The 25818-nt window shown below is 39.8% G+C and overlaps 1 protein-coding gene and 1 long non-coding RNA gene across 3 annotated transcripts in view; one reads left to right on the forward strand and one right to left on the reverse strand.

Annotated features, from left to right (window-relative positions):
* LOC103477236 (uncharacterized) overlaps window positions 1-25818 on the forward strand; it is a 172405-nt gene that overhangs the window by 73014 nt on the left and 73573 nt on the right. The window contains exon 6 of one of the 2 annotated variants that reach the window (XR_014091153.1): window positions 12042-17733. The exons of the other annotated variant lie outside the window; for it this stretch is intronic. This is a non-coding gene — a long non-coding RNA (uncharacterized LOC103477236). Of the gene's footprint in view, window positions 1-12041; window positions 17734-25818 lie in introns of those variants that run through there. 2 annotated transcript variants of the gene reach the window in all.
* The window catches only part of LOC103477234 (uncharacterized), a 40507-nt gene continuing 33123 nt past the window's right edge, over window positions 18435-25818 (reverse strand). Inside the window, exons 15-16 of the mRNA XM_081616534.1 lie at window positions 22341-22534; window positions 18435-21768 (exon numbers count right to left, since the gene is read on the reverse strand). Of these exons, the coding sequence (XP_081472660.1) occupies window positions 21534-21768; window positions 22341-22534 (429 nt within the window). The 3' untranslated portion in view covers window positions 18435-21533. The remainder of the gene's footprint in view (window positions 21769-22340; window positions 22535-25818) is intronic.

Below are 25818 nucleotides of genomic sequence, written 5' to 3' on the forward strand. Positions count from 1 at the left end.
CTGATTTGTTCAAGTGTCTAAGAAAGACATGGATGAGTGAAGACGGCGAAGACAGGGAGACGGTCACGGTTTGGCTGCTGTCAACCTTCCTAACAAAGACAACCATAGTTTTCCTCTTGACTGCCATAGAAATTAATATCATGATGGCTTGGCTTGAATAAAGTCTTCAAAGGAGATTTGTTTGTTGGTTTCTTCTGAGCTAATGGAAAAATCGTTTGAGAAGAAATCTCTAAAAGCGTGCAAATTGTTGAATGGTCAGTGGAACTATAATTTTCTTTTTTCTGTGTGTGTTTACCCTGAGGGGAGCTTGTAATTCCTTATTACAATTAACTTCACAATTTCACTAAAACTTTATGAAAAGGTCAGGAGGGAATGACGGATTATAGCTTTTTAATTAAAACGATTTTTCTGTGACACGGTTAAGAATTAGATTATGTGTGAAAATGAATGTAATGCTTTTGTTTTTGTATTTTTAACAGTAGATTTTCCTGGCAGAAAGTGTTAAACACTTAAGTCTTTTTACTCACTCTGCATGCATCGTGTCACCAGAGTTTAACTCTGAATCTTTTTACTCCTTGAAATAGCGACTTTGTCAGTTATTAACAATCCATGCTGTGCAAAGGTGCTCTGATTATTCAGCTTCACATTCTTAAAACTCAAGTATTCAGTCAGATGCAGATTCAGTATGGAAACAAAGTGATCTACAGAAACCTCTAAAATCTTTGACCTAACGAATTAGAAAGACGTCAATTTTTATGACAATAATGTAGTCTTGCAATTTAGAGATGCACATTGAGAAATTGTACTCCTTATAAAGCACTTCTTAAAAAGAAGATTATTTCATGTTTTAAATGTCTAATTATATCCTCATTCCCCAAGGATCATCTTTACCACTTCTTTTTCTTGTAATAATTGTCCTTTTTGCGTGTACAATGTATGAAAATATATAAAAAAAGAAAACTTCAAAAACAATTCAATAGTTAAAAAAGATAAAAGAAATGCATAAGGCATGTCCCACATAGCACAACTAACTGTAAAGAGTCTATGTGCTACTTTTCACAATATTTCCTCTTAAGTTCTGATCAAGCTGCTAATTTAGCAGTTATTCTACGTTAGCTGATAATTTCCATGTTTGAAATTGAGAAAATAGGTGAAAATGTGTGACGGAAAAAAAAAAAAATCTGTTACTTTTGAAACTTTTTTGACCCAAGATAAAAGTAGTGCCTCCAAAATCTCAAACTTGAATTATTAGCTTGTCGGGGGTTCTATAAAGTTGACTGACTATTCTCAGTAAAGCTGATGATCTACCCACTTTATTCTCCTCCCCTAACTCGGCTATGAAAACGAATGAATGAAATGTAAAAGCTGAATTCAATTTAGTGCTTTTTTTTTTTGTTGTTGTTGTTTTTACTCTAAGATTATAACACCAACAGAACTTCCATCTGTTTGCCAGGAAGGCAACACAGCCTTTTGAAATTGCTGCTTACTGCAGGGTTTCCAGTGTGGCACAGCAGGTATGGCTCTGCTTGCCGCTGCTGTAATCCATCCCTGAGTGCTGAGAAGCTGATTTATAAGTGGGAGGGGCCCATGAGCTGCGATCAGCCCTTTCTCATCAAAGCGATGGCTGGCTGACAACATCCAGCTGTCCCTGATGTGCCACAGAGGGCCGATGTGGCCTGTGTCAACGCTGCTGGTTTACTGCAGTGTTCACTGAGATGTAAACATACACACACACACACACACGCACACACACACACACATACATGTCTCTCAAAGACAGTCACTCATAGTGGCATTTTTTTCAGAAGCATATTACCACTAACTTTCGATGAGAAAACACTTTTCTGCTATTTTTCTATAAGTAGGATTTTTTTATATGATATCTGACAACAATTTGTGCTAAACTGGCTTAAATAAGTTTATTTTCACAGTAAGAAGCTATGATAAAGTAGATGTACAACGACATTTCAAAGCAATAAACTAAGTGTTTAACTTTATGTCGGAAACCATTGCCTGCTGTTTTTCTTAAGCCTCGACTCCAGCTTCTACTCCTGCCTTATGATAAAATGAGGTTATGCTTTAAGCTGATGAACTGTCACTGTGGGATCCCAAAATTAAGTTTGGCTCGCAGAACAGCTGCGACGATATTCGCAGCTCATATAAACGAGAAAAATCAGCCTAATAAAACTTGTTTAGGTTAGAAAAAAGTAAAGGTACAGAAGTTTAAAAAAAAGTCACAATTTTTATATTTCAAAAAGGTTTTTTTTTTTTTATAAAAAAGGAAAGTAATTTTAGCTAGGTAGATTTTCTGAAACAACTTGAGCTGCTTTTGTGCCAAAGTTTATTGTATTATTGTTTACATATAATTAATCATGTATGTATTTGTGGAAAAAGCTACAGCGATACAAGAAAAAATTGGTTGATGACTGTAAGTCTCTTTTAATCTGTATCAGAGGTTAGTGCATTGTTTGCATGCACACCCTATCCAGAGACTGCAGTCGTCTATGCAGGTTTTGATTCCTGACCCCAAACTATTTGTTGCATGTCTCCCTCTTCTCTCTTTGCCCTTTTGCCTATCCAGCTACTGTTGAATGAAAGCCATTATTGCCATAAAAGCCTTTTAAAAACAGTATGGAGCAGTAAATCTAGTAATTATTTTTCAAAAGGTTACTAAGGTTGATATTCATGAGTAAATATAACTACCAACCTCTGTCTAGGAAAATATTTATGACCCAGCACTGCAGGATGCACTGCCCTCAGTTCAGGTCAGCGTTTATGGTTCCACAATAAAAAATAATACTGGCAAAAATGGCATCCAAAGGAGAGCGCCAAGCCAAAAGCACTTCTGACCGGACTGTGGCGGCTGGAGCTGCTTTGCTACAATAGAACATCGACGAGTTACAGGAGTTGATAAATTCATAAACTGTGCCCTTTAAAATCCTGAGAGACATTGTTCAGCCAGCAGTTTGTGACCTTAAGTTTGAGTGAATACTTGGGTTACGCAGCAGGACAATGACTGAAATAAACCCCGAATGAAGATTATGGAGCGGCATAATCAATGTCTCAACTTCAGTGTGAATGAATTAAATTAAATATGAAAACAAGAGAAGGCTGGTATTAGTCCACAGTGATGTAAAAGCCTCCTTTCCAGGTACCATAAACAGGGAAAAGGCCATGGCAGTTGTTGCTGCCAAATATGGCAAAACCAATTTTTTTCAATTAAGACCTGGTTTAAAAGGCCCTTTTTTCTTCACTTCCTAAACAAATAAATTGCCATTTGGAAAGAGCTTTTCTCTTTTTTTTTGTTTCTGTTTATGTCTTTATCACTTCACTTTGTAGCTCCTCACTTTAGTTAACGTGAGAAACTTGGTGTCAGTGTTAGACAAACGGATAACAGCAGTAAATTAAGCTTCATCTTTGCAGCATGAAAAAAATATATAAAAGCAGAAAATTAATTTAGAGTTTTGCAGTCTGACTTACAGGTAAGAAGAGATTGTGAGATGGAAAACTAAGCCACACAAAGAAAGTGAGCATTTCTAATGTCGAACATATGCATAGTTATATTCTGGTGCCTGCAATTTCATTCTTAGACAGAGCGTGAAATAAAAGTGGTTTTCTGCTCTGCCAGACCGACAGGGCAGACGTTTATTGATTTTTTTTACCCATTTAATGCATTCGATATATAATATTTCTACTCCACTCAGCTGAGCAACCTGTCTGTCTAACATAAGCTCCTGTTTCATTTGTAATGTAGATGCCACAGTTTGGCGTTAGTTGCCTGCGCTTCCAGTGAACGAGAGCGTCAGGCAGCCTTTTTAAATTGCTTCTCCGTGCCACCACTGTTACATGCATGTTTCAGACTGTAAAGGCTGCATGTGCTGATGCTTTGACGTCCCCGTTTGCAGCAGGAGAATATCGGCTCTCTGAAATAAACAAGTGTAAATAGATGTGGCATCAATAAAATCAAAAGCTGGTTGGTGCAACCCGAGAGGTGCTGAAAGCAATCAGGCTGCGGCCACGGTGGGGAAATGGATGTAATAGAAATACGCTTTCATTCGGAAATGACTAATGTGAGACAAGTAATAAGCAAAGAACAGCTCTTAAACATCTCCATCATTTATCTGCTGTTATCATCAAGAGACGGTTAATGCTTTGTTATCACCTCAGAAGAATTCTTGTATCAAAGCAATCACTGTGCTGCCTTCTTTCCAAACAGAGGTGTCACATTTCGCATATCAGATTTTAATGTGCATAAAGAGAATAAATGAGACCTCAACATGAATCTGGCTCCAAGTGCTTCTCTCATAATCCCGCTAGGATGCTAATAAAACATCCGAACCCATTACACAGATTATGAGCAAAATAATTGCAGCTGGTAAGTCATTTTTAATTTAAATTTTTGAAAATTGCTTGTTCTTTATGGTGCCTTGAACTTTTAGGAGGGGGGGAGGAGGGGCCGTTGTCAGATTCCTAATTCTTATACGGGAGCGCATACATGTTTGACTTGCTTACCCACAGCAGTGATGATTCGTACTAAAGATCTACAGAGAGCGCCTTTTTTTATTTCTGTTTGGTAAGAGAGGAGTAAAAATATTGTGGGAGGGAAAAGGCCATTTATTGCCTCTGGGCTCCTTTGTGATTCCTAGAAATGGAGCTAGACGGATCTACACAAACACAGATAAAAGAGTCTGCTGCTGTCTTCGCTATATAATGTTCTCATCTGGCTTATCCTTTTGCGGAAGTAATCATATAAAGTGCCTTGCACAAGGATTCAAATCCCTTGACCCGTTACACATTTTGTCCAATTGTAACCTCAAATTCTAAGGTATTTTGAGATTTAGCCCATGATTCATGGTTTACAAATGTTCTTTTGAAAGTGATATTTGAAAAACGTGGAATGCATGTGTATTCATTCCCTTTTGATAGCCGAAAATAAAATCCAGTGCACATTTGTCTTCTGAAGTCACCTAATTAGTTAAGAGCCCTCCTGTGTCTTGGCATTGTCACAGAAGCAAACATCCACAGGTTTTTTGTTGTTGTTGTTGTTGTTGTTGTTTCCACTATACAACTGCATGGATTTATTTGTATCTGGACTACTACTACTTAAACAGAGAACTTTCTGGCGTACATGCAAAACTCTGCATATTGTGGTTACTGAAATCCATATTCACAATGCCTCCACCATGATAAACCAGGGTAGTGACAGCATTATAAAGAAAAACTATAGGCTGTAAAATACTTAAGATTGCGGTAGAGGAGCACTTTCCCAGGAAACAACAACTCTAAATAAACCACAAGTAGCTCATATGAAGTAAGCACAAAACGTATTCATTAGTTAGGAAGTCCAGGATTACATCCAGATAAATTTCTGTGATAATACATTAAAATCTATGCTCAGGCATTAAGCCAAAGTTTTAAGCTTTGTGTTATTTTTTTTTTACCCTATGAGCATCACAGCACACACACACTCTGAAGATATACAAAACCTTTTCATCACACAGCGGCTGCATTAGCGTTGGCATTAACGACACCCTGCTCCGCTCTGCACCGGGCGCGCCGTTTCTGCTCCATTCAGACCCCGAGTCGGCGGCAGAGTGGCTCACAGGGGCTCTTTGCAGACGTTTGAGCTAAAGCTGCGATTCTATTAAAAATGTATGGTCTGTATGAATGCATGACCTATATTTTGCATGCAAATAAATAAATAAACAGGGGTTTAAAGGAGATGATGCAAATCTTCAGAGGAGGGCCAAAGGATGAGCTAATGACATTATAACAACAAAGAGTTTGGGCTTCACACTGAGCACAATGGGGAGATCAATCCCGTCTTGCTCATTCTCTAACCTCCTCTCATCTGCTTCCCTCATAATAAGCCTACCCCACAATGCTGCCTCCAGCACAAGCTGCTTGTCAATTGGCCTCTCCCAGTTCAAGTGTGTGCTGTGACTCACCTTTTTCTTTGCACTTCAGGGCAGCACAGAGCATACCCTAACCTTCACATTGAGAGGGTTGCAGCCTTCCTCCTTTCAATCTTTCCTCACAGCAAATATCCATCTATCTTTCTTTTCTGCCTCTCATCTTTTTGCTCCTCAACCCCATCTCGTCTGCCTCTGCCCTGTTGCATCAGTAGTTTTTCTTTCTCGGTCCTGCCACTCACACGGTGTCGGGGACCGTGGCAGTGAGAATAAAGACCATTGGTTTCTCCGGCTCGGTGATGAACTGTTGCTGTCTGACTGACGCAGGGTCCAAAAAAATAAAAAATAAAAAAATAAAAAATCACTGCAAGAGAAAAATGGAGGAACCCTTCAGCTATCAGCCGCATCTGATTTGTGTGAGACCTTTTTTTTTTTTCTTTTTTTGCTGAACTGCAGTAGTCTGACAAGAAGAAACCCACGAAGCAGCGGCGCAGAAGACTAAAGAGGTTTCGAGTCGAGGCATTAACATCAATTTGTCATTTAGATCCTGTACATGAAAAGGTCACCTTGTTATCTCTCAAATGGACTGCGGGTGACATTAGTTTTCAGCCTAAAATCTGTCCACACACCACTGACCTAAACTCTGTGACAACAGAATAACCTTTTACCTCGTGCTCTCTACAAAGGCCGTCTCAGAAATAACTCATAGCATGCAGGATTTCTTACCCTCACTGTGTTTTTGCTTATGAGAGTGTGTGGCTTGATGTTCAGGCAAGGCTGTTGGCTGTTTATGTGAAGCAGAAGAGTGTATCCATGCTGAAATGACTAATTGGGAAATACAGTGTACAACCTGATTTGATGCACCAAGCAGCTTATTCTCTTCACATGAATAACTGCAGGTTTCTGCCCTAAAAACAGTGCTTGCATCTAGCTATGCTGAATTCAAAGATGATTTCTAATTATGAGAATCTCTATACTGTTTATATTTCTTTCCTTCTTGGTTGCACACCAACCACCACCACCCCGCCCCTCCCTGCACACACACACACACGCACACACCCCCCTCCCCCCTCCACACACACACACACACACGCATCCCTGCAACTCTTCCGTGGCCACAGCCACACTATTGGCATCAAAAGGCCATTAAGAAGATTTCGTCTAAATGAACTTGACAGCAAAGCCAAGGCGTGGTTATATGGGTGGACATGCAAATCAATATTTCAAATCGTCAGACTCTGGTTGGTGGAGCATGGGGACAGGGTGAAGAGACGCAACCAATACTGTGCATGAATTAGACCAAAAGTGAAGGCAGAGATGTCCTGTTGGTGGCTGCAGCTTCATTACATTTACTGTGCTCTGCAAAAGTTTGAATGCCCTTGAAGTTTTGCTCTTTATTAAGTTACAGCCACAAACTTTAAAATGTTGTTGTGATGAATGTTTGGTGTGTATTTGTATTCATCTCCTTGAATTATACCTTTTGCCAAAACAAACAGCTTCAAGTCTTTTAGGCTCCACCAGCTTCGGCCCTCTAGAGACATGGGGTTTTAATGAAACACAGTCAAATTGGACTGTGTTTCAGTCCAATTTGACTGAAACACAGTTTCAGTCAAATTGACTGAAACTGTCAATTTCAGTGTTACTGAAAAGATAACACAGAAAACATCTGTGTTATCTTTTCTTCTTTTTAAAATTTTATTAATTTTTTTTAGTTTAGTCATAGATTCTCTATTGGAATTTAGCTCTGGACTTTGACTGGGCCATTCTAACATAAAAAACACTTTTCTCTAAACCCTCCCACTGTAGCTGTTCACCTGTTGGAAGACTTTAGTCTTTTTTTTTGTCTCTTATAGGTTTTCCTTCAAGTTTTATCTCTGTTCAGCTTTGTCCTTGTCTCTTCTAAAGGAAAAGCTCACTACAGCATGATTCCACACCTCGTGGTGTTTTTTTTAAATTTATGCCAAAAAGTGTTTCCTAAATGGCTTGGCTTGTGAAAGACGTTGGAATACTTTATTACTTTCTATTTGCCAAGGTGCTATTAAAGTCGGACTTGGGGAAACCACAATTGCAACAACACTATGTCCCTGATTCTCCCACCTGAGCTGTGGATATCTGCAGGTCTGATGCTGTTTGTTCCTTCAAGTTCTGAAACGACCTCTGAGGCCTTCACAGAATATCTGGATTTATGCAGAGATTAATTTTTACAGAGCTTGGAGAGAGATTTCTGCAGGCAATTGGTTGCACATGGCATTTAGGGGCATCAGGCATTTATTTATAAAATACCTTTGAATATATTCCCTTCCATTTTACAATTCTGCATCACTTTGTGTTGATTTATCTTGTATATCATAATACTTAACACGTAACACACATTATTTGTGTTTGTAAGGTGATGTGCAGAAAAACTTTAAAGGAGAATAAAGATGCTGTAAAGTTGTAGTGAAACTACGCATCACAAAGCAGCTCATCCTTGATTCTAAACATAAAATCCAAATTAAATGTCTACGTTTTGCTCCAGTCAGGATAAAATTTTACTCGCAGATATGTTTGACATGGTTAAAATCACTGAAATGTCTTCTGTCTCATGTTCCTATAGATGCCGTAACTGTGATCAGTGTCGACCAGCCGTCAGTGCAAACAAGCAGACAGAAGGCACATAGGCGCACGTTAGCAATCCCTGAATTGTAGGGTTCAGTTTTACAGGAGCGGCTTAGCAATGTCTCACAGGACTTACGGTGTTGATGCAGGCTGGCATACGTTTGAACGGCAAACATGTCACTCAGCGGTAAATTATGTTCCACGCAAGGTCACCTTGTGTAAAGGTTGGGAAGGAAGAGGAAATGAGCTGAGGGTGTAATTCATCTCTTCATGTCAGAGATATACATCACGCTGAAGAAATTGAAACACACGCAGTTTAGGAAGGGAATAACGGAGGCAGACTTAACCCAGATGTCTATATTTATTACTCTGTTAAACTATACATCTAAAAGGTGTCGATCGTGGGTTCATAGCCATAAATTGCTGCTTTAAACTTTTTACTGCATTGCAGCGGGTAGTTTTCACTACCTTGTGCAGAGTTCTTACCAGGGGTATAAGCCAGTGTAAATATTTCTTTTTAAACCAATTTATGCAGACACAGTGCTGTATGTCATACAGGGCGTGGAGCTGGTATCCTCTCATTGGCGCTGCTAATTCTCTGTCCTTGTGTGACTTTCAATTTCAATCCATGCTCCCTCAAGGATACATGTCTTAGCATAATATAGTCGGCTTAGAAGTCATTGAGATGTGGTCCCTCTGCTCAAACAGACAGACTCTGCCAGGCAAGGAATCTCCCGCCTTGTTGCCAGCTTAGTGCCAACTCCGTGTGTCTCCAGCTTTGGCACCCGTGACCGCTCATCCTTTGATTTTCATCTCCCATGTCTTTTAAATGTGCAGGATACACTCATATAGCAAACTCCGAGACCACTCTGTTTGATATAAATGGTATTTTCTCACTATATGTTTTTTTTTTTTTATCTCTTGTGTCAAATTTGGGGAGGAAAACAAGGTCAAAATCCCCCCTTCCTCTGTCCAGTCCCATCTGGCTCCAACTCCAGTGACAAAAGTCGCTAGGAGAGCGGGAGGGTTTCATGCTTGATGCACAATTTGTCCTGTTTACTCTTCAGTCCTTTTGCATCACAGTACATCTGAGTGATACCACCGCTGAACCACGGTCAGTCACATTATGTTACGGTTTTGTTTTTCTTACAGCTCCGAGATTAGCTCCAAGTCCTGAAGTCCTGAAAATCATGCACTAATGATTACAGGAAACATGGGCACTGTAACCATGTCAGCTAGTGCATATGTTATTTAGGTAACGCGAGAGGGCCTTTCACAGATATTTGCTTTTCCGACTTCAGTCCTCCTGATTCCAGAGTGTTGGAACTGATGTAAAATAGCATCCCACTGCTGTTTTTACCTACAAAAACATCCAGTCTTTATTTTGAGTGCATTTATTCAGTGTCTGAAAACATTAAGAAAAATCAGTTTTAGACTAAATCATGGATGGGACAATTATTGGCACTCTTGCTGTTAATGACATGTAAAATCACCTTCTTTCTAATATGCAGCATTTAATCTTTTCTTATAACATTTCTCAAGGTTAAAGCACTCAGAAAGACGGATTTCTGACTTTTCCTCTTTGCATCTGCCTCTAGATCACAGAGTCCAGAGTTTTCTCATATGCTCTTTACTCTCTGGTCTCCTCACAAGCTTTGTATGAGTCTTGGTACTGAAACTGACTTTGAAGAAGAAGAAGAGGAAGAAGAAGAAGAAGGCTTTGTGTCTGACCAGTTCCACATATCTTGAGCCATTTTGCTTCTGAAAGACCCAAGGACAACAAAAGAATGTAGTATGCCAATAAACCTAAAGAGACTCCCAGCGCTGTAGAAGGAGAAATAAACGAGACCTAAACATCACAGATCCTCCACCATTTGTAACAGCTGCTTTTCCAGATATTTCTCATTCAGTCTACGTCAAACCGATCTGCAGGGTTTACTAAGTACAGTAAACCTTCACCTCTTTGTGGTTCAGCATTTACCAACTCAACTATTACAAGAGTTTTCTTAGAACTTAACTCCAAATTTTTGACAGAAAATTAACCTTTATTGATTTCTTCATGGAGCATACTTGAAATATTTGAATCCAGGAGGGTCGCTGATTGGCTGTATCCCCAAGAGCAGACATGAGTAAGATTGTGGATGTTCGCTTGTTCATTTTAGCAAAATGAGAAGGTCGTGGTCTCTGTCATTGTAAAAAAAAAAAAGAAAGTATTTTCTGCCTCCTGGACCAACTAACTTGGATTTATACTAAATAAAGAAAACGATAAGATATCACCTACAAAGCTTTAACTAAGCTTCCCTTTGGAAATGGTGAACTAGCTCTTTAAGTAAATTTAAGCAAAGCTTGAGCCAAAAAAACAGGGGCATTTGAGGCAACTGAAGCGCTGTATGTGCTGCAAGAAACCAGCGTAACAATAATGTAACCTCCTTATTGCTGGAGAGAGAGAACTGCACCGTGTTTTAGTGAGGCGTCTTCAGTAAGCCTGGAATAAACATGCTCATGTCCGTGAAATTTTTTAAGACATGCTGCATATTTTATCTGTCTGAGCAGATTATTAAGATACAACTCTGTGAAATTACTTCATGTTCAAGAAAATCTACTGATCTCAGACTGGCTGAGCTCAGATGACCTGGTAGCTTTGTGCTTGTAGTTGAGTATATGTACAGCTATAATATATGGTTGTGTGTTTTTTATAGTGTTACATAAGCACAACATGGATCCGCAACCCTGCAAGCAAGTATCTAGTCACACCTGATGAATAACAGAATGACCTGATTTCTTGTATCTCTGGAGACATCTGTGCAGATGAAGGAGCACGGTGCATCGGGCCCCAACTTCCCTTCTCCAGCCTGTCATAGCATCAATCCCGCCTTCAGAAGTGCTCTCCGCAGGGAGCGAATCAGAAAAGGAACTGCGGTTTAACCTTCTCTGTCGTTCTATTTCTGTGCTATCTGTGAACATATCTATCCATCCGCCCGGATATTTTGTAGTCTTTTCTCTCCTTCCTCCTTGAAGACAAACCCCTTCTCCTTTTCTTCCTGTCAAGCCTTCTCTTTTTATCCGTCCCTGCTCCCTGCCTTGTTTCAGCGGCAGCAGCAGCCGCTCTCGGAGCTCTGGGACTGTGATTAGGACTGAGGAGAACTGGCTGTAAGACAGAGACAAACTCAGAACTGGGTCATCATTGTTTCTGTGTGTGAGGACCTGCTCTGCAGATAAAAAGCTTGACGACGAGAAGAAAATGATGCTCGGTACAAAACTGGGAGACGTTTCTGGGCTGCAGAAGGAAAAAAAAAAGGAAGAATTGGAAATGCAACAGAGTTTATGTAATAGGAGTTGAATAAAACATGCTGCTGGCCTGCTTCTCCAACTAACCCTTCAGCTTAATAATCACCCGTTAGTTGGCTTTAGCTGTGGGGTAAAGATGATTATGCTATGGTCAAGAAGTGCAGGGCGGCAAAAAAAAAACTTTGTCACTGAGTGATTCTCTGGTCTCTCAGTCTCTGTCTCTCCTTCTTCTTCTCTCTGCAGTTGTCTCGATGTGTCTTCCAGCCCTTTAGCAGACAGTCTGACAAGCTCTGTCCCACTGGCCAACCATTCAGCACTCATCATGCGCATCATTTCCTCTCATCATTCCCCCTGGTGTGCTTCTTCCATCTCCTCTGGCCCACTCACTCACCATCAAACACTCTAGATATATACCCTTTTATTTGTGCGGAAAGTGTGTGTGTGTGTTTGTGCCTCGGCGGTGATGTAGTGAGAAGGAACAATATTGTTCTGAGTGTGGGTTTTTGTTTGATGGATTGTGGTGTCAATTTGAAGCAAGAAATCTACAGTGTCATCTTTTTATATCACAAGTGTTTTTCTTTGTTCTCACACAAATCATATCGAAAGCAACAAGTACAGCGGGGAAAACGGGTATTGAACAAGTATTGACATTGTCAGCGTTTTCCTGAGGAAATACACCCTAAATAGACACTTTATTAGGTACACAATTGCTCGCACAATTGCCAAACGATCACTTCTCTATGCCATCAGCATGTATCACGTTTTTGCTTCTCATTACTGCTGTGCACATATTTACTTAATTCCACTTTATGTTCTGGCTGATTTGTTTTGGTTAATTTATGTGTGCAGAATTTTTGGTTTGTTACAAATATCTGCTCACATCAATAGTCTTGAGTATTCACTGGGAAAACCATTGAGTGCCTGTTTTCTCTTTTTTTCTCATCATCGCGGTGTTCTTTATCATCTGCTGTCAAACAATGTCAAAAAGTGAGAGCATCGGGCAAACATGATTTAGTGCCGTCTCAGCTGCTCAGTCGAGTGCCGTTATTTGTTAGTCCAATTTCTTTGGGTAAAGGTGGATAACTTTCATCATGCCCTTAAAACTTCCACTCAGTTTCTTAGCGAATGGTATCGAATGGAAGATTCTGCATCCATATATTATTCTCGTATTTTACACAAATGTATCTTTTTTTTTTCTGTTGCTTTCGTCAAACATTTATTGCGAATGAGATTCAGCAGTGCCTTGGCCTACTTTCCAAAACCATCAAGGAGCAAATAATCAGCCCCGGCTAAGGATTTGCTTGGCAGTCTTTCAAACATGGATTCTTGTGAAGCATCTTTCTGTGCAAGTAATGGGTTTCACTGAGAGACTTTCTGAGAGAGTGTCTGCTGTTTTTTCTGTTCAGCTAACAGGGCAAATTCTGAGCCCTCTACTGCCATCTAGAGCACAAAAGCTGCTGTTCATGAGGGACCAGGCTGCCTTGGAGCAAAGCTGCCATTACTTTGTTTTTGTGGAAAAATTGTCATAAATCAAATCTTAATGGTTTGGTTTTACATATTTTTGACACCTCAAGAGGTCATTTCTGTAGTGTTTTGTGCTTTCTTTCCTTTTTTTTTGATAATCTCCCTCATACAATGCCGAGGAAGTGCCAGAAATTGCCTGTTTGTTGTTCAGCAAGTAGGAGGATATTTCTTATTATTGTACAAGTAACCTCAACTGCACCCACGCCTGTCCTTTTGTCAAGGCCATACCTCATTAAAGAATTAAAACTTTTTTGTTGTTGTTGCTTTTTAATCTACTTTAGTGGTTCCAAAACCTTTTTTATGGGAATAACCTGAGGATAAATACCTGGTATTCATCCTCAGTGAATACCAGGTATTTTAAAAAACCGGTGCAAAAGGGCTTTTCTTTTCTCAGTTTGCTGTGTTATGCTTTAAAAGCAGCAGCAACAAACATTCATATTCATCGGCACTGCATGACTGGCTGAAGGAGGGCTGGATTTAGGAGGAAGTTGGTTCCTGGTCAAGAGCCAATTTTAGTGCCTCCTACACAAGTTTCTTTCTGTGCATGCCAACTACAGTAGATTGATAGTTAGATATATGTTACCTTCCAGGTTTTTAGGTCTCGCCCCTGAAAAACGAGGTTTGATATATCAATTTTTGCTATGTTTTTATTTTTTAAATAGTTCCTTATAAACATAACTATATGTCCAAGGAATGTTCTTATTCATACGTAAAACTTTCCATTAACTGAAAAACTAAGCCAGCATAAGCTCTTGCTAAAGTCATACTCACGTTTGAATGCTATAGATGCCCTTATATATTTAATTTTTACACAGAAGTTACATTATCCAAGTCTGAAATCGGAAAACAAGACTAAAACTACAGCCTGCTTTCGCACCAGCTCTGACCTCAAAATCCAATATGACAATGCAGACAATGTTGGTAGCTTGTTCTCTGAATACAACAGTTAACAGGTTTTCTGGCTTGGCTCCCTTCCCAAATAGATTCTTAGGCTAGAATACCCCTTCAATAGCCCAGCAGCTGGACATGCAAATGGAACAACTGAAAACTCATGGATTGGTTAAGACGCTCCCTTGGTTCCTAAACCAATCCTGTTCCCACATCCCAGACAATTTCATCTCAGAGGTAAATGAAACACAACTGTTCCTGGACACTGAAGTGTCTTCTAAATTTTCTTACCAACACTTTTGAAAAGTTTATGATTGTACAAAAATCACTGTTCTTGAACATTTTTTATTTTTTTTTTGCTTTTGGTGCTCAGTAGGTCTATAACAAAATCAACTTGTTAGTATTTACCTTTGAAATAATAATACCAGTAAAGGTACACCAAGCTCCACCAGCAGTACTTGTTTAACAGTTTGAATCTGCTCCTGAAAAGAAGAAATCTTTTCTTTTGATTTCTTCCCTTTTTTGCTATAAATTTTCCTTCCTTTGTAGTCTGCACTACACTTCTGAGACTTGATTCAAGATTTCCCAGCCACTCATTGCTGATTATGTGCGCTGATGATTTTTTCCCATAGCCATTTTCATCTAGTGTTAATTAAACCTTTCATCGGACAAAGACACGAGCCATTATGGTCTCTGTATTTCAGAGAATAGATTGAAAAATGACGAATACCTTATGCTGACCTTTCCCCCGTCTCTGCCTGCTGGCAAGGCAACGGAAAGCATATTTAGCAGCATATTTATCTCATCCAAAGCACACCTCAGACTTGATCCTAATGGCTTTTTCATTATCCCTCTAATTAAACGGTGCAATGAGAGTTAAACTGTCTCTCAGCTGCCTTTGAAGAGTGGCCCTAATGTCAAACCCTGTCCATACATGTTAATCTGGGATAGTTAAACCCACATTAAAACACAAAGTGTGGTCATCAATCATTTGTGTTTCTCCTGAGTGTACGCTTCTGTAATTGTATTTAAAAGTAAATAACAGTAAAAGGAGCATGGCTCATATTTATCGCCCTGTCACATTTGGGTCATTAGTAAAGACAGAAGTTCCCAGCAGTCACTAAATAAATACAGTGTTGTTTGATGCATGTGGAACTCGGTGTGTAATGCAGCATTGTGTAGTTCTACTTTAAAACATGACACCAAGACAAAAGAGAAAGCTTTCACTAAACACTGCTGCTTGGGAACATTAAGATTTCTCATACAGTTGCAGTGGAGAATAAAAGGTGAAACGAACCAAAACTTTGTCAGAGTACACATTTTTCAACAGCAATAAGGTGTAGCTCTCACTGCAATTAACTGAATTACTCACCTGAAACGTTAAGCTGAACGTAAACATCGCTGGTACTGGAGAAAAATCAGCCAGCGTCCAAATACTTATCCCATCCAGTCTCACCAAAGCTCTACATGGTCAAAGGGCGATGGAGAATCGGAAGTCTCCATTGACAAAAGGTTACTTTCCAAACAGCTTGCATTCAGGTACAGCTGGGACACAAGGTTGCCTACATTTTTAAATAACTCCAAAGTATTATTTATAAAATTCTAAGCGACATTTAATGTTTTCAAGTGTTGTTGTTTAATCTATCTAACCATTGGCTTTACTTCTAATTGTAGCTTATAAATTGACAAAAATCAGATCCTGTGCAAAGAAAGAAGGCCAAAAAAAACCTTGTCTGAATGCTGCAACCATGTGAAATGGTACCAATATTTTTGTCACTATTGGTTGTAAAAATAATTTATCAGCATGTGTCCTTTCTCCCCTGCTGCTTAAATGTTTTCAAATTAAAGGTTACCTCAGTTCAAAGAGTCGAGCGAGAGGTGCCAATAGTTGCAGAAGGTGCTGTATTTGTCAATAAAGTGAAGTAGATTTCACATTAAAATATACCTTAGTTTGAGCTGTTAACATGCTTGATATGACTCCAAAATGAGTGTTGAGTGTTGAGGCAGCCTCCTTAATATGTTTCTTACAAACCATCTAGGAAGCAAAGATGTGCAGACTTTTCCACATTAATTTGATAAATCTACACATTTGTCACTTCAGTCAAACTTCTTGGGTATTCATTCAGCCATGAAACATAATCACTGTAAATTATCTGCATTTCATGAATAATGGGATGTAATCAAAATCACTTCATAATCAACCCCAAGAGAAATGATTTTCTTTGCTGCCACTCAAGTAATTTGTGGGGATGCAAAACAGGATTTTGTGAGATGGCCAGTAGATGGCAGTCTCTGCTCATGCTGCCATGCCTCAGTGGTAGCAGCAGCCTCACTATGCTTGGTGATAATAGGATAATAGGCCCTCACTGGCCTGGAGACGTTTAACTGATAAATATCTTTGGGGAGTCTCTGAAGTGCTCGGTGCAGCTAGATTAGCCACAGGAAAAAGGCTGAAGTTCCATTTCCACCTGAGTAAAATGAAATGAAAAGCCCCGGGGATTTGGCTGTGACCCTCTCAGCCCTCACTCCCACTGAGTGATTACTGAAATGTAAGGGGCTACAGGGCATAGACCTCTATTAACAATATTAGGCTGTGCAGCACCACAGAAATGAAAATCTGATGAGGAAATGTGAATTATTTTCTAATTAACATACAAGCAAATTCTTAATTACCTTCAAATAAATTGCATGAGTTCTTGCAAGAGAGAGTGAGAAACACAATCCACCTTTGTTTTGTACAGTATCATAAAAGGCTAAATGCCAGTGTTGTTGTTATAGCATTTAGTGAACAGGAATTCCTTTGGTTCACTTTAGACCTGTATGCATTTTATTGGCTTGTGTGGGATTTGGGCAGGAAACCAGAGCTAATGCCCCCTCTCCCACTTCAAACGGATGCCAGGCACCCTTAAATGTCATGGGGTGGTTAGAGAGTTGAAGAAGGTGGGAGGGTAAGGGGGTGGAGGAGTAGGGAGCTGAAGAGTGAGAAGCTGTGGCTCACAGGACAAAAGGGAGAAATCCAGCCACACCGGACTCCGTTTTGAGCTTATCAGTGTGCACTGGATGTAACTTTACTGAACCCACTAAGCCAAACCAGATGCAGGTTGCTTCGTGCCACTGTGTGTCAGGTACAGAGCTATAGGTCAACCTGAGGCGCTTTGCTGGTATGGGAAGATGCCGCTGCATGCCGCTCAAACCTACTGCAGATGTTCCTGATGAGCAAACAGAAGAGCACTGGTGCTCTGCGGTTCATCCTCTGTCACTTAAAGTAGTGGCTCCCAAATCTTTCAGCTTCTGACCCACAAAATAACTGTGGAAGAGATTCATGACGCTGACTGTCTGTTGAGGATATAAGTATTTATACTAGACAAGGGTGCAGTAACACAAACGCATGCCAATATAGGCTGCCATTATTCCATGAATCTTTTTTTTTAATGTAATTCAATTTATGTAGCGGATGTTAAGACCTCACACATGGTTGTTTTCAACCCTGGTTAAAATACTGAAATTAGTTCTGGGAATTACTGATAGTTTTCTGAGGTGATTTTCTGTTTAAATGTTAAGAGTAGTTTATCTTACCTGCAGTTTGTGCATCTTCTGTCAGTATAAATTCAAATTAGTAGCAGACTAGCCAGCAGCTATATAGGTAGGGCCTCTATAAAATCCGTTGTATTATTTTCCATATTCTGTTTTCTCCCCAAATTATTATTTTTTTTGTTGTTGTTGCTGTTCTGAGTTCCACCTTTTCCTAGCCCATTAAAAACCAGCTCCTGGTTCTACACTTAGCGTCGTACAGGGGATCTGGTCCCACAGCTATAAAGACATGATTGCTTGAGGCAACGGACTCTGTTGAAGTTTTAAACAATTGGATTTGATTTTATCCCCTTGCTAATGTTGTGTTTGTAATGCACCAACTCAATCATAGAGGAAGCCATGCTATAAAACTTACAGCGTGTGCTGTAAACCACCATCACCTACATTGCAATAAAAAAGCAAATAAAGGTCTTCAACTTTTCTCTTGCTCCGACTGTAATTGCTCAATATTTGGAAGCATGGCCAACATGGACTCAATGACTTTGTTCACTTGTTCACCCAACTACAATCAACTACACTTCTACAACAGCGCAGAAATCAACGAGATTGTTCACAATTCCTCATTGATATACATGTGTAGAAATCAAGCTCAATGGGACAATCACAAGCGGAGCAGTGAAGGCTGACGTTTTCCACTCTCACCATATTCATTAACCCAAAAAGTGTGCAGTTATAGAGTGAATGAGAACTATTTAACAAATCAAAAGCCAAAGAGGTTTATATTCACTGTTTAGGTTTAATAAATGAGACAAAGTGCTGTGGTTCATCAGAACATTGTATGCTTTTCTGAGGTACTTAAAAATAACACGTCATCATTTTTGTAACTAACTTGAACAGTTTTGCAAAACAACAAATGACAGTTTTTACATTTTTACAAAGAAAATCTCCCTTTTAAAATTGCTTTAAACTTGAACTCGACACCATAATATTTATCTCAAAAAGAAACCTGCAAACAGTAAACCCTTGTTCACTCCATGGTCTGCAATGATCTGGAACTTTATTCAGTTTTATGTTTTCCATCTGTCCCAGACATTTGCATTATAGGAAGTTCTGAAAGTTTTTTGTGTTTAGGTCTTTTTTGTTTTTCATTTTCTGAAGGATGTTTGTGTTCCAGTGACTTTCTTTCATTATGGCAGATTGTTTTTTTCTGTGTGGAGAGGTGAGCTGAGCTCTCCACACAAGGTAGTTTCTGGTCTGCAAAAACTACTAAAGAGTGCTTGCTTGCAGATATCTGCGAATTCTATGAGACTTCAAGTTTTGTTGTGAATTTCATTTCCTTAATTAAATTCTGCTAGTCTATCCGTGTTTTCGTCCTTATGGTTTTACCAAGACCCACTGGTGACTCAGATGACGAGATCAGTGTCGGTGATATATTGCTTAATGTAGACTTGGTTTTATTATGTATGAAACCATTTTATATGAAACTCTTGACATGTTCCGTTTTTAGTACGAGTTTCAATCAGGACGATTATTGGTGGCGTACCGCCTCCAACTTTCATTTCTCCTGTAAATAATCAACAGCTAGCCGGTAGCTCGGGTACTCAGAGATGCAATAAATGAAGATCCCAGGAGACCTATCTACTAAGGGTCAGATATTAACTGGTTTTAACATTTTAACAGAACCTCATTTCAAAAATGGTAAACTAATCTTTAATGTCTTGAATGAGATGTTTGGGTTTCGACGTGTCCAGTTAAATCCTCACCAGATGGATTTCTTGTGCTTATTAGATTGACAACATGCAATAGTTTTATAGCAGGAATATCAAAGTTTGTGAGTATGTGTTCAGAGGGTTGTGTCGGTCACTGGGAGTCCCTCCGTCTCTTTCTAGTCTTGCCAGAATGAGTGTTTATAGGATTTTAGTCTCATTTTCTCCAGCGTTAATTTGTTTCCATGAAGGCAGCCATGACACATTCTCTCCTTCTCCTCAGCCTTTGTGTGGCTTTATTTTATAGAGTTGGGAATTTCTCTCCATGTCTCTTTGCGCTGAATGGAAGACCAGACTACCTCAGCTGCTTTCACACTGCTATTTTGACTCTGAGCATGATCATCAATAATTTCTTCCCCTTCTCTTCCTTCCCACAGCGTCTCGCGTCCAAGCCCTGGCATTGAACTGTTGCCGTTTTTAAATACACTTTTGATTGTATTGTTGAACATCCTGAGGTTTGTTATTATGGTTTGTCTGTGTGAGTGGATAGACAAACATGTTGCAACGTGGAGGAATTCAATTTCCCATGCCTGCAAAGAAGTCTCACATTTCCAGTTTTGCCAGCATGGTACTCCTCCCTCCCTGTGGCTCAGTTTGGCAAGCAGCAAATGCCACCTCTGTCATCATCGGGATTATACGGAGCTCACTTGGCTTTGATTAGAAAACCATTAAAACACAAACGTGTTGGTGACTGACCTGTGACCTTTCTCATCATGGGACAAGCAAAACCAGTTCCTCACTTTTCCTCTCAGGCTCTCTGGACCCCTCGGGGTCTGGGTCAGGGTTTGGTAGTGTTTGTGCTGTCTTTCTGTCAGACATGCATGATCCACTGCCACTTAGTAAGAGCAGGAAGAAAGGGGGCTGATAAATGGGCTACTTCCGGGCCCAAGGGTTTGTTCATGCAATGCAGTGGATTACGTTACGGCTTGCCAGCAAAGACCCAACCTCCTTTCATTTAAGAAACAGTCTGCTGTGAACAGTATTCGGGAGCATCTAAAGTGTCAAGTTGGCAAGGTGAAAGCTTGCAGAAAGCTTTCTAAGTGTGCTAATCAAGTCAGACCCTTCTTGCAGTCTGTTTGGAAATCATTGTCCAGAATGCAAGATAGTTTTGTGTCAATATTTACTTTTTTATTTCTAGCCATTAATGATGATCCAAGCAAAGACAAATATTTCTGTCCATTCTTCTTTGGAAAATAGTACAACCTCAACCAGACTGGATGAAAACATCAGTTTGCAACTCTAGTCACAGATTTTCAGTTGGATTTAAATCTTGGCTTTGACTAGGCCATTCTAACTCACAAATGTACTTTGACCTATTCATTCAGAGCTGGTCAAAGGCAAATGTGAATTAAGCAGCTCCTTAGGGCCCCACCACCACTAGGCCCCCAAGCATGTAATTTGATTTTGTTTTGTAGTGACAGATTGCATGTTTGGCTCATTTTAGACACCAATTTTAAAATCAAAAGATATTAAACTTGCTTATTTGTTTACTGTAAATTTGGTGTTTGTCTGCAGATGTTACTTTCTAATAGTTAAATTAATATGCCACGCTTGCATACCTCTCTGGATTTCAATTAGAGCAGCTTTGCTTGTTTGCTACTCTTGAAAAGTTAGAATCGATAGCCATAATAAGACCAGTATAATGTAAGCTATTTACAAATGACACTAGTAAGTATGTTACACAAATAGTGTAGCCTAGGAATGATAACGAATCTGATTTTGACATGTTGCTATGGTGGTACCCTGAAACAAAATCTGCTTAAGCCCCCAAAAAGGCTTCGGCCGTCCCAGTCTAGCTACATGCTTAGAGTCTTGTAAAAGAGGGGAGATCAAAAATACCAGCCACAATAAGCAGATTTTTGCTTGCGAAATATTTTGGAAATCCTTCATCATTTTTCTTCTACTTCATAATATACACCTTTTTGGCGAATCATATAAAAATCCCAATAAAATACATCAAGGATTTGTGCGTCTAGCATGACAAGATGTGGTATGACAACTTTTCCGATGCTCTGCAAGCCCACTGTTAGATGGCCATAATCTTTCTCTGTGGTGCGGTTTCTGTAGTCACTTCATCCCTTTGAGGCCAGAGTGTTTGGACATGATCTGGACTTATGGCCGGTTGCTTGAGACAAGTAGAGACCAGAGTAGGTGGAGGCTGGCGAAGAACAACAATCTGGACACACGGTCTGAGACGCAGCAGATCGTTCAGCTCTTCCAGGGTGGCGCTGACCACCGGCACCCCATTCACTTCCACAAGCCTGTGAGGACAAAGTGGTGGGTAATAAATTATGAACAAATCTATATTTTACAGTAAGCTTGATAATAATTTCTTGCATTCATAGACAAACAGGATTTACATTAGGATACATGGCCTGCAGCATTTTATTAGCTTGTAAAAAAAATACAACAAAAGACTGTTTTTGACTCCGTTGGTTCTTTATTTGCTCTGTAGTCTAGGATCTTTCCATGGCAAAACTGTTTCTACAAGCAAAAATAACACCACTGAGAGTATGTGAAGTTGTGCCTCTAACAGCTTTGTTTCTCTAACAATATACTGACTATAATTCCTTAATTGCTTAAATGCATGACATATTTTTATCTGCTTATTTTCTCTCTGTTCTGCATCCAAGTATTACATGACTGTTGCTTGTTTTGGGGCTATTATTTAATGAGTCTCCATAGCTACTGAGTATAAAAAAAATGCACCGATGAAAGAAATGAGTAAGATCTGCTTTCCTTTCACTTGCTAGGGGGGGGATCAGTGAACACACTTTAGTCAACAATCCTAAATGATCTGCCCAGGATAGTTTTGTTAGTGTGCCTTTCTTACCTGTCCCCCACAAACAGCTCGGAGTTGTCCACCTTCACCACCACCAGTCCTCTGTCGTCTCTGTGGCAGCAGGTGAAGCCATAATGCCCATCAGGAAGCTGCTTCTCTTGCATGACCATCAGCATGGCTGGAGACTGAGGCGTCACCAACTGGCTTAAGCTGCCTAAAGCTGAAGTCTGTTTTTGAGCTTTCTCCTGTAATACCATGAAACAAAAACTCAAACAATGCAGTATTTTTTTAAAGAAAATAAAAGTCTGACTAGTGTAGCATTTAGATTTGTCCCACTTGATTCAATGCTTTGTAGAGTCACCTGTAAATACAGCTGTTAGTCTGCATCCATGAACTCTACACAGTGAACCCTCGGTATTCATGGGAATTAGGAACCACAAAGCTGAAATCTGTTAGTATTTGAGAAACTCATAATAAGTTATAGCTGCCTGAATTTGTTGTTGAAAAACCAAATATACTTTAAAACACAGTGGAAACAGTCTTTTAAGCTAATTTCCACAGTCTTCCTGATCGCCCCTCTTGGGGGTACAACCAATAATCGTCAAGGAAAATGACAAGTTTTCCTTATTTGCTGCTTTGCAAACACCAGCCAGTAGAATTTCAAGTAGTGTCACACCCAGGTTTCAGCTTTCTAAGCTGGCTATTCTTTCAAATATTTTAGATAAGCTCTACAAAATATCCATTAATAGACACACTTTCTGCGAATAGCTTAGCGTTATGTTCCACAGAAAATTTTCCGATTTCTTAACCGGGAATAGTCAACTGTATTTTCTAGCATGAGTTTTGGTCGCTCCTAGGTGTGGTGCATTTACTATTTGGAAAATATGTGGATTCTATACTTTCTGACTGGCTGGTCATTGGTCAGGGATGGTCATGCTAAATATTGTCCAATTCTCCCCACAAACAGATTTCTTGATGCATTCAATGGCTGCAAAAGTGCAGCATGATTTATCATGTTTTTTGTATGTTTTTAAGTTCCCACAGGAAACCTTTGCACACATTCAAAACAAACATTTCCACCGAGCTTAGATAATGCAGTTACATAACTAATTAATTTTTAATGTCAGTTTAGGTCTCAATTCAAAGCATAAGTCACCATTGGTGATTGATGCACTCTGACTTCTTTTGTTCTCTAAACTGCCTGTCAAACTTGTTATGTGCCACTGAGTTATAAAAATAACCCGGATATCGCCTCCTTTAAAGTTACACACACCACTACAGTACAAGAAAGTTCCCAAGAGATAAATACTGAGTCTGCGTCAAAGTCAGTCGACCACCAAGATATAATGATTAGCTCTAAAAGAGATCACGCCGCAAGAAGCTTGCAGGAATCAGAAATAACTTGAGTCTGACCACTGAATTCCAACGGGCCCTTTATCCAGCCTCTTGGCATACTTCTCTCTCCCCCCACATGGCGTGTGAATGCCTTGCAGCAATAGCTGCCGCCTCGCAAGGGTCAGGGGTCAAAGCTAAAGCTTCTCTCTCTCTAGACAAGTGGGCCAGACAGGATATATCAACGGAAACGCAGGCAAAGCCCCTCGATGAAACTCTAATTTTTTCCCTTCCAGTTTGTTCACTTCTGGTCATATTTTAAGAACCTGAGGACTTTTCGTTTCATATTCTTCTTGTTTATCCGGAACTTTGAATGAAATCCCCGTCTGCCTGAGGCAGACATGCGGTACTATTCCACAAAACTAATCCAGAGTGAGGGAGAACATCAGGAATTATTCAGTGAAGATAATGAAACGGTGAGAAATAATCTAACAGGAGTGCAGTGAGATTAAAATTGAAGATGCTCTTTCTGTGTTTTGGGGGGGGGGATTTCCTTTTTGCACGTAGAGGACTTAGGTGCTAGGGAGGGATGAACCAATAATTTTCCAGCTTCCTTCTCTCCCACTGTCCATCTGAAGTTTTAAAACCATTAAAGCTAAACGGATTATTTAAAGTCACTTTCCTCATTTGATGTTCTCACCCTTCACCCCTCAATCTGTGTCTCTGTTTTCCTCTGCTTCCCCCTTTTCCTCCTTCCCTCTCAGCTGCTTTATTGATGCTCTCCAGTCGCAGGCGATCCTGGTGATTAGACGGCCGATGATGAAATATTTCCTTATTGTTTGAAATTTGGGGCAGCCTGCGAGGAGCAAACACTAGGCGGTCTGTTCCTTATTTGAACAGCAGCTCTATCAGTTCCCAGACTGCTCCTTGGCTCTGACCTGTGTGTTAACTCTGATTAGGTCATATGATAAACATTAGTGCTGCTGCTTTTCCCACAAACTCAGCACCTAAAAAAGTGTGGCCTGGGGGCGGCAATGTGACACGGGGCACCTTTCAAAGCTGAAACCGCGTGTGTCCTTTCATGGCATCTCGTTAGGGCTTCACCGACGAGATAAAAGAGCCACGTTAAAAAAGAAGGGGAGCTCCACTGGGGGATAGATGCAGATAGTTTTACACATACTGGCCCATTTCTCCATTTCACTCTCCCAGTAGCTTTTGTCACATGCATTCCTTTGTTGGTATGGTCACAGGCTCTCGAATGTCAGCACTAAACATCCTTTTCTCACTAAACACTGCAAGTTTGTCTAAATTACTTTCTCTGTCTGCTTGTTCATCCTCTTTGAAACAACTTTTCCTTTTTAAAGGGCGTTCATTCTTGTTGCTCACAATAGCTGAATTCATTTCCGTGACCAAAAGCTGAAAATGAAACCCGTAAAAATGAACGAGTTAAAAAAAAAGGTAGCTTAGACTTCAAGCAAAAGTTGCTAATCAATAATAATGCATACAGAACACCAAACGTGAACATCAGTGCATAACACAAAAAAGTGATAGAAAAGTGTCTAGGAGGAGAGATACTGTGTGCCTGTCGCTCGTCACCACGGTGATGAGTGACCGCTTGGGCAAAAAATTGTAATTCAAAACAAATTCCTTGAAACATTCTGGGTCAGTGCTGTAGTTTCTGCAGTGATTGTGGAAGACCAATTTTTATTAGCATAGTCCTAATTTTACTTATGATGTTTGTAGTTCTACGTCAATAATGTGCTCACAAACAACACCTTTGGTTAACTCAACTGTCTGGCTGTCGACTTCCTGGTTTTAGCTATCTCCTGTAGCTGCTCTTGTCTCCTTAAATCCAAAATAAATGTTTAACAATCCAGTTCAGAATGTACTTACAGTAGAGACACTGTTTTGTTAGGTGAGAAGAAATCATTCTCTTTACTTTTTATTTTATTTTATTTTTTTTACTTCTCAAGAGATTATTCAAGTTTCCTGTATCAACGATCATTGCACTCACCGTATTCTGCCTGTCAGTCTAATAAACTTCCATTTAACATATTCTCATTATAAAGGTCATTTGTATTAATACCTCTCTGCAGCCATATTAGGTAAAAGCCATTACAGATGCCATCTATGGTAGAGCCTTTTGCATTCAGTGGGCATGACTCAAAAGGCTCATTTGGTTTCAGAAATGTGAATT

This window comes from Poecilia reticulata, chromosome 15 (genome assembly GCF_904066995.2).
Source record: "Poecilia reticulata chromosome 15, P_reticulata-male-v2, whole genome shotgun sequence".
Taxonomy (NCBI): Eukaryota; Metazoa; Chordata; class Actinopteri; order Cyprinodontiformes; family Poeciliidae; genus Poecilia; species Poecilia reticulata.